Source organism: Buteo buteo, chromosome 4 (genome assembly GCF_964188355.1).
Source record: "Buteo buteo chromosome 4, bButBut1.hap1.1, whole genome shotgun sequence".
In the NCBI taxonomy this organism is placed as follows: Eukaryota; Metazoa; Chordata; class Aves; order Accipitriformes; family Accipitridae; genus Buteo; species Buteo buteo.
In genome coordinates, this window is record NC_134174.1 from 2,313,199 (window position 1) to 2,329,974 (window position 16,776).

The window sequence follows — 16,776 nt, forward strand, 5'->3', positions numbered from 1 at the left end:
AAATTCAAATCCCATCCTACCTTACCCATGAAGTTTGCTTTGGACCTTGCCAAAGCTTCTGAGAACAATAAAAGATCCTACAACTTTTGGTGAGCACCCAAAGATGGAAATTTCCAGCCACAGAGTTGATATATTTTAGAAAGCGAGAAAACCTCATAACCAAGTGGTTCATAACAGAGTGTTTTACAAAACTGTAACAAAAGGCAACGCTCCGCTCTCCTGCAATTAATTCAGCTGTGCATATACCCACGCTTAAGGTGGAGATTAACACTGCATACCAACTACACTGAGAATAAAGCAAGTCCGAGTGCCTTTTTTTACTGCCCAGCTGTTTCTTTGTGGGAACTCACTCTTCCTTATACCGATATCTGATGCCACACCGGTGCCACACCGCTTCATTGCCCTTTAGTCTCGATTCCCATGGGATTTGTGTGCACTGCAACAGGGTTCACTCTTAAATCTCTGCTTTGTCAGAGCAGGCCAGCTTTGCTAGCTTAATCCTTGGATTAACTAAGCACCTCGTTTTGTTTCCCTTTGTTAAACCATCTTCATTTCTGTATTTTTTTTTTTTTTTACTTTCCAAACACAGCGACCAGCAGCGTGTCAGCTATAGATCCACGCTGGTCTCATGGATACTGTATAGGATGCACGGCGCATCCTTGGCACGGTACCAGCAGGGACAGGGAAAAGCCGCTCTCCTGGTTCCCCAAAGAAGTCTTCTGCAGGCAGACCGGCTTCCTCCTCCTCTCCTCCAGCAACCAAGAGCAATGGTGATGCTTTTAAGGGATGAGCTGGTAATAAAATTAAACAACCTATTGAGCTAAACTGACTGGAAACAGAGGGACTGATGACAATATACGAGGCTTCCCCTCATCCATATTTCAGCATATACATGAGAGGACGGGAAACTCGTATGTGAGGGACGAAAGGCCAGGGAGGAGCATGTGTGATAAATCAAGATGACCCGTACTACGTTTAAGGCACTCTGACCGTGCCAGAGCGGGACTGAAAAGCAGCCAAGTGTCCACATCAATACTGCAGAACGAGGAAGGAGGTCTCTGATGTACCCTTGGCAGCAGCTTTATGTTCCCTTACTGCTCCTCTCCCTTTTCTCTGCCAAGAAATTAGTGTCAGTTATCCCTTTGGCAAATAATGCCGAGGAAATGGCTCGCTGGGAGGTGCGTGGAGCTGCGGGAGGATGGGGGGACATCAAGCAAGCCCTTTGGGAAGCCCCCCAGGCACATGCTGACCCAACGAGGACCTCCTGTCCGTTCTCACACCCTCTCGACCATGGACCTTGGAGGGATGCTTTCCATTGAGCATCGGATGCTTGCAGAGAAGCAACAAAATTAATTTAAACCACAGATAAGAGCAGTGGGCAGAGCTGCGGCTGTAGAGGAAATACCCTAAAAGTATCTATTAAAGCGTGAACAGGACAAAGATGCAAATGCTCTAGGAAGCTTGGTGTTGTACCAAAACCACATTCAATTGAACACCCATGAAAATGTTAATGAAGACAATTACTGGGTAAAAGGCTTGCCATATAACAACCCAATATGCTACCTAATATAAAGCACTTAAAATACATATAGTATATATACATATATACAGTCTCAAAACATGATACACATTATAATGGAAAGATTATAATGATAGTATTTGTATCAGTTTCATTGCACCTTTGCAACTTCTTTTGGATCAGTAGATTTTTCTATGTATTTATGTCATAGAAATTTCTACAACCTCTTTGTTTTCTGTTCCTGCACTTGAGCCATAGAGTCAGCCTGGAGACTGTGCTTAAAAACTGTATATAGAAACTACCCAGGCAGACAGATCTCCCCTTGATTAATTCATAGAAATTCCCGTTATGTTCTTATTTATAAAGAAAGAGCGAAAAGGTGGTTTGTTGCCTCATCTTGCACCAGAATTTGTTCAACTATCATAAAGAAATCATGCAAGCACCAAAACAAATAACCCACGTGGGCTTTTTTCTGCAAAGGGAAGCCCTCTGAAATGATTTGCTGCTGCAAGAACAATAAAACCCAGCCCAGCCATCTTCCTGCAGAAGACGCCGTTTCACTTGTTTCAAAGATTCAGCACCTGAAGGTATTTTAAAAATTCAGCACATGAGAAAATTTTTCGCAGCACATCCAAACAGCATTGTAGCCCTGATAAAAAGCTGCTGCAAAGGATCCTCAGTGGATATAAATTCACCCTGCCAACCTAAGGTATTCGGCTTTAAAGGACTGAAGTTCTAGCCCATCCTAAAAATGACCCAGATTTGAGGTTCATTGGGAATTGCAAAGCCTCGACAACAATTTGTGCATCTCTATTAAGGACCGGCGTGATTGGCGCCAGCGCTCCCTGGCAGCTCCAAATCTCTGCTGAGAGGTCGCAACACTGTCAAAAAGCAGACATCACTAATTGACAATTTTAAGCTGTAACATCACACGCCATCTTCTCGCTTAAATTTATTTGAATATTCTGGTCTTGTTAAGTTTATATTATACAATTTATCACAGCAGACAAGGAAGTGTCTTGGAGTATATTGTGTAGCTCTAATGATGTGATTTAGCGATATACAATCTTGTTAAAACAGGAGCTGTTATTAAATCTTTGTGGAGAAGCTGAATCTCCACATTTGTGCTCTGCCTTCCCCTCTATCCCTGCTACGCAGTTTAGGGGCACAGACATTACCCCAAAAAGTACGTTGGAAGAGCTGGGCATTGCTGCACTCATTTCAATAGACAATGCAATTTGTAGGATTAAGGAATCTGAAGTTGGGAGATTCTTCCTGGATTCAGGTTCAGAATATATGTAATCCTCAAAAAACCCCAAATCCAGCCCAAATCTTCCAAAACTTCTTTGTTTTCACAAGAGAAGCAAAGGCAGAAGGAAACTTCTCAGATATGGAGGTGCCCTGTGAAGATCCAGGTGCTTACTCAATTCTACACCTCTTGGATGAGACTCCCAGTAGCAATAGGATTTAGTATCATTTGTGCTCGTGATCAGGAACATTTTCCCGTAGGATCCAAAAAAGAGGTCTAGAAACCCATGTCATATGAAGGAGCAGACTGTCATCAAATGGAAATGACTCACAGCTATGGTACGCTCAGGTTCATAGTCCCAGTAGAGGGAAAAAAGGTCTACAGTCTGCTGCCAATCTTACAAATTTATCCTTTCACCCTTTAGAAGTATGGTGAATATAATAAATAGAGCCTGAGAAATTGGAGAGGGAGACCTTTTATTCTTGAAAGAGAAGCAAGGAAAGACAGACAGAAAAGCTACAACTGAGAATGGGAGGGAGAGCTAAGAGGTAAAGAAGGGGAAAAGCCTTCCATAAACCATCAAGGCTTCAGAAAAGGACCACGGAGCAGGAGAAATACTAAGACAGCAAAAGAGAATAAAAATAACAGAAAGCTCCAAACCTAATACCACAAAAAACACCCACCAGACAGCAGATGGAACAACCTGACATTTAGCTTCTGATGAAAACTTTGGCCAGTGCCTTCTGGCTGCCCAGAGAGGTGGAACAAGAGAAGACCACCCTACCCCGAGGTAGGACCTGAACTCCATGCTCCTGCCATCACAGCTCTCCCTTTGCACCAAGGGAAGGACTTGATGGTTCAATGCAACTTGTCCCAGCTCATTCCCAATTCTGCTTTCCAGACTGTTTATTTACACAATGGGAAGTTTACAGCATGTTGATCCTTGTGGAAACAGCTGAAGTAATTCAAGCTGTGACCAGTCCTAGGAGCTCTGGACCAACCTCTTGAGTTTACTGCCCTGCTCTCTGGGGAAGAGCTCAGGGGAGCCTTTCTAATCCACTGCGGTGTAAAATCATGCCTCAGACCACTAGCTCCTTTAATTCTGCATCTTGCTCCCAGGGCTAAGCAAAGCTTTGCGTTTGCAGTAGAGATGTGCTCAATCCATCCACCATCAGCTGCGCGCGCTCTGCCCCATGAAACAGAAAGGAGAGGAGATTTCATTCTCTGGGGGGGTACCCTGGTGTCTTTGATGCTGTTGGATAGATGATGTGCTGTCCCAGGGCACAGGCGAGATGTGCTGCATGCCCCACGGGAGCTGAGACGAGATAGTGGTTCACAAGACGGTCCCAATATATATCCAAAACTGGAGAGTACCTTTATTTCTCCCATCATGTCTTCTGGAGGGACACCCTTTAGCCCATCCCTGCTCTTTTCCTTTAGTCTGACATTTTTGTCTTGTCCAACAGTGACACATGTCCAAAGCAGACCCACATCTGCATGCAGGCTCGAGCTTTACGTTGGAAATACAGTCAGAGGATCAGCATTAACTAAACCAAGGGGAGAGAAGAAATCCTAGTAAGTAGCAGGGATAGTGTAACTGTTCTGACTAATGCCATTTGGATGATTTGGTGAAGGATCTGCTATTGCACAGGTACCCTTCCATGTTGCAGGAATAAACGTACCTCCCTCCTTTTGGTGTAGAGCAAGGAGGGATGAGCATTCTCAAGTGAACAAGAGAGGCAGGGGAAGAAGCAGCAGGCAGCTGGAGCACCCTGCAGTCAGGTTATCCTCATTAAAAAAAACAAAAGCAGTGAAAGGCAAAGTCATGTGGCACATGGAGACGCTGAGAAGTGGTTTTTTTTATTGCTCCATTAACTTTAACCTGAGAATCTGATCCTAAGTTCAGTGTTCGGGAGCTTGCTGGAATCAAAAGGTGAGAAGAAAATCACCATCCTCCTCCTAACACAGGTTTGGTATCTCAGATCTGCAACCAGAATAATCTGTGTTGTGGTAATCTTCAGACCAACGTGGGGTTTGTCCAGGCAAATCTGTTGCCCCGTGAATTGCCAGCACGCCTTCCTCAGCACCCCGAAGACGCGGTTTCCCTCGGGTGCACAACACCCTTGCCCCCTGCCCCCCCTTGTGCTGCAGGGCTCCACCGAAAACCAAGAATTTCTGCTGTAACTCGAGCGCGACCAGATCTAAAGTTCTTTTTACATTGCTTTTCCTCGTCAAAGGCAAACCTGGAAATGATACATCTTTGAGTTTTATCACCAACGTATCTGATTCAGTAATGAACTGAAGGCTAACCTTTATAAAGCGATAAGGGCAGCATATTTCACACTCACCCCAGTGCCAAATAGCCTTCAGAGCTTTAAAAACTAATTATACGAATAGAGGCATGACTTTTCTTTCCTTTCTCCCCTTGCCAAGTTCTGAGCTACTATAATATGCTCAATCAGGTCCCTTTGTCTGGCCAACCACACCGGAATATTAATGGGGAGATTCTGCTAGTATCTTACCCTGCCTTTTGACATCTATTCGCAAAAGAGATAGTGGCGGGTTAAGACAACAAAATCAATCACTGTCAACACAGATATGCATGAGGGTTTTTTTTGCAAAGACATCGCGTTTGGATTCTTCTTTTTAATTAAAAAAATGAGTTACAGGAAACCTAGGGAGGGGGAGGGAAAGAAAACTGTGCACTGATATCTCATCCTGCCACAGTACAAAAACTGGTGGTAAACTTTCAGGACGCATTTAATTTAGCAACACTCATAAAGGGATGCTGCTGAGTAGTTCAAGTACTGCTGCCAGCCTTGTTTTATGTCCGAAAGGAACATGCTCCCATGTTTCATCAAGCTTAAACCTTCCTTTCCAGGAAAGGATGTTTAGTCCTGTCCCTGCTAGCCAAGGAGAGGGGTCTGTGAACACAGGTGGGTATCTGTATATCAAGTTTTAAATATCTTGGATGGTTAAAATGAGAATGAAATGAGCTCTCCCAGGCTCTCCCGCCACAGCCATGACCCTAATAACCAAGGTATCCGCAGGACCCATTTCCCCTTGGCTCCCTTTTGCTGTGTTCAGGCAGTGACGGCTACGGCAGAATTATTCCCAATTCATCAGCAGCGCCAAGAGGAAGAGAAAGAAGCAACAGCGGTGAAGAAATCACATTCCTTTGTATTAGGAGAAAGTCTGCAAAAAGTCTGCTTAAATGGAAAGACGACAAAAAATTGGACAAGCAATTAATTTTATTTTGAAGCTTTCAGGAGAGATCTATTCAACCATGCACAGATTCTTGAGGAAGTTTATAAGCCATGTCGCTTACCATCAATGGCTAAAACTGGCCCAGACCAAGTATTATCATTTAAATTAATGCTACAAGAGCATTCACACGGCACTCTGAGGAGCTGAAGCTTAATACATGATGCTCTGTGCAAACAGAAACTAAGAAAAGATCTTTGTCCTAATGTTTAGGCTAAAAAAAGACATGGTACAGGAGTTTTACCCAGTGAATTCCATGTAGATAACCCAATAGGCTTTCCACTGTAACACCTCCAATACAATTTCACAAAATACTTCAATTAATGAATAGTAAAATGGCAATACTGGAATAAAATGTTGGCACTGCTAGCATCAGACTGAGCTCGGCCATCAGATTTAGCCTGGCCAGGAATTTACACTAGCAGGTTACGCTCAGGCTGTAGTACCCAGCATTGCGTCCACGGGAGCTCTGGTGTCCCACACTGACAGCGCACAAATCACAGTAAGAGCCAGGAGGGCATCCCAACACCTTTCTGTGCCAAGAACAAAGGATAAATGCGAAGGCAAAGATGGAGGCTAGGACTGAATCGATGAATCGCAAAAAACTCAGGGGTTGCACAAAGACCTCATGGGCTCTTCATCCTCACTCTTCCAGTACCACTGAAGATTTTTTAAAACACTGGCAAAGCTGATTATCCCCACTGCAGTATGAGCAAACATTTCTATGACTAGACATATTTTATACTCTTCATCGTTCCTCTCTTTAGACTGCATCATCTTTATGTTATTGTGCTTGCATTCAGTGAATAAGTAAAATGACAATCTGGGCAAATTAGACTTGTAATTTTCAACAGCTTCACTTATTCCTACAGTTTTATAGCCAAATGCCAATCAAGGAAGTGATGAATAGTGATGGGAATGTGCAGACAAGCTTTTTGACTCGCTGGAATGACAAAGAGGACCTGTTTCTTCAGGAAGCGTCAACAATTCAGAGACTAAGCCATTTACAGTGTGCAGGGAAAGGCAATCTGCCTACTTACAGGCTTTCACTTACCTGAACAGGTAGAAACAATCTGGTTTGGGCACAGCAAGTTGCCTCTGAAAGAATCTCCTTTGGAAGTACACTAATATTTTTCATTTGACTCCATCCCAAACATCCCCCAAACAGGTAATTTCCTTAATAATTTCTCGGTACCATCAACAGAACCAAATCCAGGCAACACAGAGGAAGTTCTCAGTTCAGCAAAGCTGGTGCCTGGGATTAAAATCCCCAGCGTAATGGCACGTGGACTCAAGTTTCATTACTCTACTTGAGGAAAGATCACATCTCAACCTCTTCTCACACCTGGGGACACAACAGCTATGCAAACACCATAATTATTTTGTTTCCAGCAAGTTTTACTGTTGTTGCTACTCTCCTTGAAACCCTTTTACAACTTCATAAAATATTTTACCTTATAAAGTCTTCTTCCTCCTCTCTCTTGGGTCTCAGTTGCTTGGGCTGAGCCATGTTGCTCCAGTTGGGCAGAGACTTCAGGAGCCTGCTAATATCGTCATCTTTAGCCCAGGATGCACTGATCACCAGCTTTTCATCCGACTGCACAATGCTCCTACGGGGAAAGCAGCAACAATCACATTAGTGCGAAGCAAATTGTACTTTTCACGCAATTCCGCAGATATTCGTTAAAATCCCTATCACATACAAAGGTGCATTAAGCATTAAGGAAGGGGTCTAAAGAGGAATTCAACAAAGTGCTCGTGTGGAAGGCACGGCAACATGGGTGGACAGAATACAAATTCTCTAACTCACAACTCTTGATGTACTTTGATAGAGTCCTTTAAGGGAAAAAGGGCCATGTTCTCCCCACCCTTGAAATCATTCAACCTGCAATCATTTACACAACCGGAGGAGGTCATTCTGTACTAGAAGAGAGAGAAGGTAGTTTCTCCATGGCTCATTTGTTCTCTGCAATCTCAATCGAGCTCGCCAGCCGCTGCTGATTGTGTTGTGACTGCAACGTGGAAACCTGCCCAGGAAGACCTGGGTGGAAGCCACCAGCTCACCGCACACCAGCTGGCCCAGCTTGGGGACCAGGTCTGAAGCAATGAAAGGAAATGAAGGGTCCGGGATCTTCTCTCCAGTCATCCAAAACATCTGATAATAGAGATTTCAGCTAAATCGTATGTATGTGTGAAATCGACTCAAAGATCGCAGCATATTCCAATTATGAAGACTTTCCCTGTTTAATATTTTTGGCAGTGTAACTAATCTGAATTCCTCACTGGCAACTGCAGGAGACAAACAGGATGCTGTATTTGGAAAAGTCAATTAGGTGCCTATTTTTTGTGTTGGGATTGCTCATGAACAACCATCAGCATAGTCCTCGTCAATGTTTGCTACTTCACTGGCACACCGTGACTAGAGAGAGGAACATCTTCTGCCATTCTCGGGTTGGTCAGGAGACAGCAAGGATCTGGGATGTCTTTTTCTATCTCTTGGAAAAGGCAAGTGGGAGTTTGGGTTCCTGGTGTTTCCTTCTAGATCCTATCACTGATTTCCTTCTCTGGTGAGCAACTGGAAGGCTCTTCTTCTAGGAGGTCCTTGCATGGTGACCAGTTGGACTGCTTCTCCAGCCCAAGAAGAAACATGTGCGACTTGTCCACATCACTCAAAGCAAGAGCATGGTGGTGACCTCTCCAATGGGCAGCAGCAGGATTTTTCCCTGCCCTCTGTAATGGGAACAGGGCAAACCCACCGCACAAGCAGCACAGTGTGACTTGAGAAAGGAAGCATCTGAAAAGACAAGGTCTTAAAGGTCCTGTTCCTATCGAGAGGCTTAGCTGCAGGTTAACAATAGAATCGATATCTCCCTTGTGCACCAAGAGATGGTGCAAAAATACAGAAAAGGCTCTGGGACGTGTGTTTCCCCTCAAACACCTACCACCCCTTTGCTCACGAGGCTACAAGACACCGAGAAATAATGCAGGTTTGCTGTGTCCTACAATGCAAGGGGTTGGACTGTAAATGCCAGATAGATCTTTTTCTGTTACTGTCCCCCAGAAAAAATGGCTTCTCCAACATGGATGGAAACTTCGTGCATTAAAAAGATGCAGAGATTCAATACTGGGTCTGTCAGCCAAGAACTGGAGTTGCTGGGTGTTGCAGTACGGACGTATCTGTGCTGGCTCAGCCCATGTCAGCTCAATGTGGACCTTGCGGTGCCATTTACTTGATTGCACTCTTCTGGATCCAAGCTAGGATGCTGCATGGGGCAAAGAGATGCTCAGAGCTGTCACTAGCATTCAGGTGGTGATTTTGGGAAGGGTCATGCAAGATCACAATAGAGACCCTGTACATTTCTAAGGGGTTTATGTGGATTAACCGGCCTCATTTTACATTTCCTGAAAGGTATATTTTGGTCAATAAATAGAAATAAAAGTAACAACATACTGACTATCTGCGTTTTGAAAAGGAAAACAGTGAAAAAGTCACTGAAATAGGAGCCAAGGCTGTTCTATCTTGAAACAGAGCAGATTACTTCTTTTCCCACCAGCATAGAGCAACTTATCACTCCTTTCACCTACCACCAAGAAAACAACCTCTGCTCCGTAAGTACACACAATTTGTGAAAATGAATTTGTCACATGCGCTTACATATATATTTTCCTTCACTTTAAATTTCATGTTCAATCTGCCACAGACAAAAGAATGAATTTTGTTTCCAGCCACAGAAGACCTCAGCGTCAAAATTTCAATTTGGCCTTCTGCTGCTGTTAGGAACTTGGTGTTTTTCCACTTACGAAAAAAGGGCTCTTTTTTTCAACCTGGTGAAATCTGAGGGGAAAATAAAAGCTCCACCGGAATCTCTGACATCCGAGATAGAAAAACTGAATTCGATGATATCTGGCCATTTCTCTGCCAAGGCAAGACAACTGTTCCATTGAATATATTAGCCAGTGCTTTGTCCTCTCCAGATTTAAATGACTAAAGTAATAGTCTCCTTCCCTTGGGAGTCTATTTCACAGTTGAACAAATCTAACTCTTGGATAAAAAAAAATAATCGTGATACTGTGCTCGTGTTTTATTTTACTCAATTTCATCCCATTACTCCCTGTTATTTCCCCTTACAGCAGCCTCAGCTCTCACCACTTTCACTATTTACTCTCTTCAGTTATTTACAGCCTTATCTTAGCCCTTGAGATGTCTATGAACGCAAGTCATCTTCGGGAGTCTTCTGATGGAGTTATACGGAGGACAGAGCTACCTCTCTGTTTTATGATCCTTATTATCTGCTGTCCTCAAATCCTATTGCTTTTTGGAGTGGGTTTTGGAGGAGGAGAGACGGGAAGATGTTTGGCTGCTATAGCAAGTTGCAAACTGAGCTTGATGTCCGTGTTTTTCTAGGGTCAGTTTTTTCCAAAAGCCTAACCCACATGATTCCTGCTTTTCTCGCCTTTCAGCGATGTGGTACTCATGGGTCCACTGGAGCCCTAAGCCAAATTCTCCCTTGAAATCAATAGGGAGCTTCAAATTAATCGATGCTGGGACACTGCCACCACTACGTGGGTCCCTTGGAATTATGTCCCCATTCTTTCCCATGATTGCAACACCTTCTAATTTTTATTGACAGGTTGGTTTTACTCCAACCACCCCCTCATTAAGGAAGATGTTAAACAGGGTGGTACATACCCCGATCTCCGTTAGACGCCCAGCTTTTCCCATCAGTTACAGACTCCTTTTTCCCCACCTTTTCTTTCTAGTATCTCAGCCAGTTTTCAACCTCCGTAACTTCTATCAATGTCAATCTAATTTGGGTCCTCAAGTAAATTATCACAAGACAGGATGACATGTTTTAGTACAGCTCAAAACGCTTCCCTTCAAACACCCCCCCCTTCTCCCAAACTCCTATGTAATTTTTCCTGCTTCTGTAATAGGGTTACTTGCTACCAACAGTGCCATAATCAACTAATTAATTCACAGCTCAACGGGCCAAGGAAAATGCCATCTGTCTGTACCCAGCTCCTGGGAGCGGGTAGGGAATAGGTGTAACACTTACACAGGTGATGGCACATGAGTGAGGAGGGTTCACCCCTCCACAGCTCGGTGGGTTTTATCCAGAAAACATCTGCTGGTGGTAATGGTCCCAGGTTTGCACCACTGCCGCCCCGAGATGGGAATAGAGTGATGGGGTACACAGCTGGGGGGCCATGGTTTTTCATTAAGAAAACATCTGAGGGCCATAGGGGTTAATTGGGCTCTGTTGCCTTGTGCCAAAGGTATTTGGAAATTATTTTTTTTTTCTCTTCGCAGGGCCAAGGTGATGTTTCCGTGCTGAGCCCTGCTCACACTGCTGAAGAGTTTAAAAGCGTGCTCAGCATGTGCCAGGTACCTAATGGCCTGTGGGAGACAGAACCCTGCCCCAGAAGAGTCAAAAGGGCAACTGGAAAACCAAAAAGTTAATGCAAGAAGGGGAAGAGGCCAGTAAGAAGCAGTAAACTGAGTGGCAAGAGCATAGGGACTTGAGAAATCCCGTTTGACCACAGACCCCACACCTTGGATAAATACATCTGCTCCTCATTTCCTTATCAATAAAAAGGGGCTTAGTTTTATTTTGCCTGGCTGGAAAGCAGGAACTGAGATTTCCCCCCGCCCCCAACATTTGGAGAGTTTTAGGTCCAGTTTTACCCCACCTAATTTTACAGATTCAGCTGAGCCAGTTCAGCCAGGAGGCTGGTCACCATAAGCAGCTCTTCACATGCCAGCGAAGAGAGCTGGGCACCTCCAGAGAGTTGAGGCATTTTAATTAAGGTGAATCACTCTTTGGAAATGTCCATCTCTTTTTACAGACTAATGAGAGTTATTTGGGTGAGTGGTGCCTTTACTCAGACTCTTCAGATAGGTTGAAAAATGCACAAAAGGATGGCTGTTCAAGGGAGAGAGGATGAAGATTGACAAGAAGGATGTAGACACACAGGACAGAGCTTAAACTTGGACAACAAAATAAGAATCTGCAAATTCGGCGTGAACATAACTAAACATGGGGCCAACTTCTGTAGAAAGACATGGAAAGAGATTGGTTTTAGTGCTCAAGACAGCAAACCTCGTCCGAGAAGGGCGTTGGCAAGAGATTAAAAAGAGACTCATGTTAAGGGTAGCTACCTTGAACCGGTCAGGTTTTTGCCTGTCCCTGTGATCCCTTCTATGGCCTTGCAGTATTTCCCAAAGCCTCATAAAAATGGTTTAACTATACAGGCTTAACTCAGGAGTACAGCTGCTTTCATAGAAATTTGCTGAAGAAGCCGCCAGACGTGGGCTGGACAAGACTTAAGAAAAGTACTGCCAACACAGCAGGAGGTTTTGTGGCTCTATCTCCCATTTCTGTTTTCATTTTAATACCCAACCCCTCATAAACCAGTCAGAAAACATAACTCACATTTGTAAACAGTTTGCGTCAAACTGAAATTGCACTTCTCACAAACATGTAATTTGCAGAAGACATCTCACCTACATCAGATTAAATACGCTTCCGAAATTCGTCACCAATTAAAACAAGAAAATCCATAGTTGCTACTTATATAAATGTCCAATCCATTCATATCCAGCCCTGTCAGTTTTTTTTTTGCATTCACTAGAAAATCAGAGCCAAATGGAAATCAAACATGAAAAATCTCAGCTGTGCATTTCTTAGCGCTGACGTCCTGACAGAGCTATCTGTTTTGCAAAGGACTCCGAATAAAACAGTCTTGCTTTGAGGAGCCTGTATCTGAATACATTTCATCCACGTTTGCTCATACTCCCCTTCAAGAAACACATGCACATGGGGAACGAACGAATGCCATGTGCAAATCTTGCATAAACCATCTCTCTGGCTTCCCGAATTCTCACTATCTTGACATCTCAAGAACAGACACACACTCCCTTGCTCCGATAGCTTCGCCTGATCGTATTAGTACACAGCTCTAGGGAGTTTTCTCTGATTTTAAGCAGCTATAAATGATCCTTCCTCCACTAACTTTATCAACATGAGGATTTACCCGTCTCAAACCCCCAGGGAAAAGCCTGGTGCAAAGGGCAAGGCTGCGCGGAGCCGTACCGACGTGAGATCCCTGCAGAGGGCATAACGTCCCCGCGGATTGAACCGCTCGCCCTGGGAAAGGCGGGTAGCTGCTATATTCCTCTGCATCATTTGAAATGTATATAGATTTCTATTTCAGTCAGTCATTTGCTAGCAGCAAAACTGGAACATTTCCTGTTTTTCCTCCTGCTGTAATCAGGATATTGCCAAATTAGGGCTGTCCTAATTACTCCTCAGCAGGTGCCAAATCCAAGAATGGTATCAGCAAAGGAAGGAAGGAAGGACCTTTAAGTTCAAGCCAAAGAAATTACATCTATTGTCTGGCTCCAGTCAGTGAAGTTTCTTATAAAATATGAGCATTTTGGACAACGGCACACGAGCGGCTACCAATTTACATGAGCGCTCAGACAAAGTTTAGCCCACATATGTGCTCACTGCTATTGTTGGCATTATTAATAATAATAATGAGCCTGTATGCAGCCGCTCGCCAGATGAAGCCTCTCCTGAATGAAATCAGGCAATAGGAAATAATTTCTTAATGCTCTTGGTCAGAAAACACAAGGGGCTTTTTCAGCTTCCCCTGCTATCGCCAGCCTCAATTAGCTATTACAGGAGATTATGTATAGCAGCTATTATAGCCCACATTGCCGCAGCATCTTTAGTGTCCTTCAATGCAAGTACTTATCCCCGCGGTGCAGGGCACGCTCCTGGCCCCCCATTTTACAGATGGGCAATTGGGATGTACAGAGAATAAGTTACTTATCAACGGTTACCCAGGAAATCTCTGATAAAGCAAATACCTGAAGGACTTAAACCGAACGACCCAGCATGGTAACTCTGCGCCAGTGGGACTATGCTGTGTTCAGCTTCCGCGCCGTGGTTGGGGAAGCAGTTAGAGGTGGATCACCCGAAAATGCTAATGAACAAAGACAGCCAAGGATAGAGCATTTGATGACCCCCTGAAAGAATAAGTTTACAGAAAGGGTTTGGGAAAGTTTCACAAAACCCAGCGTGTGTGTATTTATGTGGTGTGTTGTGGTTACTAATTCCATGTTGCTACGAGATGTGAATACTCAAATCTCAATATAATTAATTAAAATCTAGCTGAATCTCTTGGGAACACTCAAATGGAAGGATTTGACTTGTTTTACAAGAGAGCAATAGCTATATACAGCTATTTATGCTAAAGATGATGCCTTATACTCTCCATCTTCAACCTGAGGTCACCTTTTGCCTGATTAAGAGAAAAACTGTGTGGTTTCTAAGCTCTACTACCACTGTCACCCACGTTTAAAGAGCCTAAACCGCAGTATGATGTGGATAAAGTCACCGGGTAGCCAAGACTCTTCATATGCCAATGATCATTATTTCAGATTTTTTCCCCACCTAGAAAGACATATCCTTGACCATCCGAGCAGAGATGATGTCTAGAAGTAACTGCTGCCTACTCATGGTAAAACTGCAAAAGCCCACGAGCAGTATCTCCAGCATACGTTGGTTTCCAAGCCTGTACCTGTAGGCAAGGGTGCAGGTGTCCTTGTACTCCTGGAGTTTCACACACACCATGTTGAGGAACTGATCCGAATAGGCGCTCAAGTCGTGCATCAGGTTCATTAGGTCTTGAACAGTTTTCTCCACAATTACCGTGCTCTGGAAAAGAAACAAAAGCAGAAGTATGAATAGCAGTTCAGCATATATCTTAATTTTAGCCTTCTCATGTTTTGCTAATTAGAGTCACAGATGCAACTGTACAGCTGATGCTCCCCAACGCTGAGCAGATGCTGGAGCACTCCATGTCACCGAGTGACGTAAAGCAGAACAAATGAAAAAAAAGAAGAAACCGTGCAAGAGATGAAGAGGGGTGGCTTAGGGGTTTGAATATCAGGGCTGAAAGTTTGGATTTCTGAGCCAGTTGCTGAGGACCAGCGGAGTTCACCAGGTCTTTCCTTCACCAGATGAAACCTGAAAACCCAAAAGTGTGATTTTTAGAGGAACCAGGTACACACAGCTTCTCTGAGCTCTGCTTGGACTTGCAAACCCCGAGCATTTCAGCCTGACAAATACCTCTGGACTCACAGATTGCAGGCTACCCTAAAGACCAGGGATTTCACCCATCACTCCCATTCATACAAGCTGCATGTGTAGAGCATGAGCCTTCTGCTGGCCTCTGAGGTTTAGGTAGCACCTTGCAATCCTTTTGTTACCCCAAGCAGTGTATTACAATCATAGGAACAAGAGGGCAAATCTGCAAACCAAAAATGCTGCTCCACATCCCATAGATGAGCAAGTTCAGACAGCCTGCAGAAGGTACCATATATCTGATAATGTCCAAGACTTAAACAGGTCTGTATGAATTTTGGGATTTCTGAGCCACCCCAAGGTGACTTGGCACAGTTTGTACTTGTAACACGGCCTGCTGTATTTAATTTGGTTGCTACAAACAAGACAGAAGGAAGGTTATCAAAGTCCCAGGTTGATATAAATTGAATTAATATTAGGCTCGGTGGAGTGAAGGGTTATTCGTGAGCTATGTGCAAAGGCAAAGAAGGAGACTGAAGCATTCATGAACCCTGGTTCGTCTGAGAAATTCTGGACTCGAATGACATGGGGGGACCCCGGGGACATCGAGAGAGCTGCATCAAGGCTGAATTTAGCCCTTTTTCTGTGTTAATCAGGATGTGAAGAGGAGTTAGTGCCTCAGTTGTTTGCAGAGCAAAATCTCATCAAACCCCAAATCATCATCTCTGCCACATCTCCACAAGCCCAACTTCCATCTCTCTATTGATTTCCAGATTAAAGTGCGGCAGCATAGCCCTGATCCATAATCCTGCTCCTCCAGAGCAACCCCTGAGTGACAGGAATTGATTCTTCTCCTCTACCTGTCCCTGATTTGGTAAAAAAGCATCTGCAAACCTCATCCTGATTCAGAGCACACATGACTCCTTAGCATGTGGGGGTTTCAGTGAAGGCATAGTCACCGCCTGTGCTGTTCCTGATACATCCTTGGCTCACAACTGTACTTGGGAGGAAAAAAACCCCACTTCACTTTGGTTGCTCTTGTATCTTATTATGCTTTCTCTTAAGCAAATCACAGGAATTAACCAATCTGTCATATTGTAATTAGCAACAATTTGGGATTATTTTGTCCGAACAAAAATGTAGTCTGGTGTAGCTGCCTCTCAGATGCTCTTGTTTACACTGCTTCTCCTGTTATTACAAGTATCTGTATTTTAATAAATATTCAATCCCACCCTGGGCTTGATGCGCACGGAGGAGACCAACCAACCCTAAAGGGTTTGCAACCCGGAGTCATCGCAAGCAAACGAAGCAGACAACTGCGTAGAGAAGCTGCAGCAGCCAGGGATGCTGTTTTCATACCGATGGGCTCCGAGGTGTGAGCACAGCTCATCAGCTGCAGGATTCAAACGTCACCCAGGCTTTGTGCTATCCCTGCTCGGTGTGCCAGGCTGACCGCAGCAAGGGCAAAAGCAGCGTTTAAGAATCTACCCAAATCCTACTAAAATGCAAGAGCGATCTGGCACCTCTCCCTTGAGAGTGAACTCAAGCCTGTGTATGTTAGGCTGATAAATGCGGTGTGAAAATTACCTAGTAATTTGGGGAAATTAGATCCATTAGATCCACTGGTCCAGAGGTAGGGCATAGTCATG

At 44.1% G+C, this 16,776-nt stretch overlaps 1 protein-coding gene across 1 annotated transcript in view; it reads right to left on the reverse strand.

Annotated features, from left to right (window-relative positions):
- The window catches only part of EXOC4 (exocyst complex component 4), a 404,410-nt gene that overhangs the window by 58,377 nt on the left and 329,257 nt on the right, over window positions 1–16,776 (reverse strand). Inside the window, exons 12-13 of the mRNA XM_075024592.1 lie at window positions 14,622–14,758; window positions 7,487–7,642 (exon numbers count right to left, since the gene is read on the reverse strand). Coding sequence (XP_074880693.1) covers window positions 7,487–7,642; window positions 14,622–14,758 — 293 coding nt within the window. The remainder of the gene's footprint in view (window positions 1–7,486; window positions 7,643–14,621; window positions 14,759–16,776) is intronic.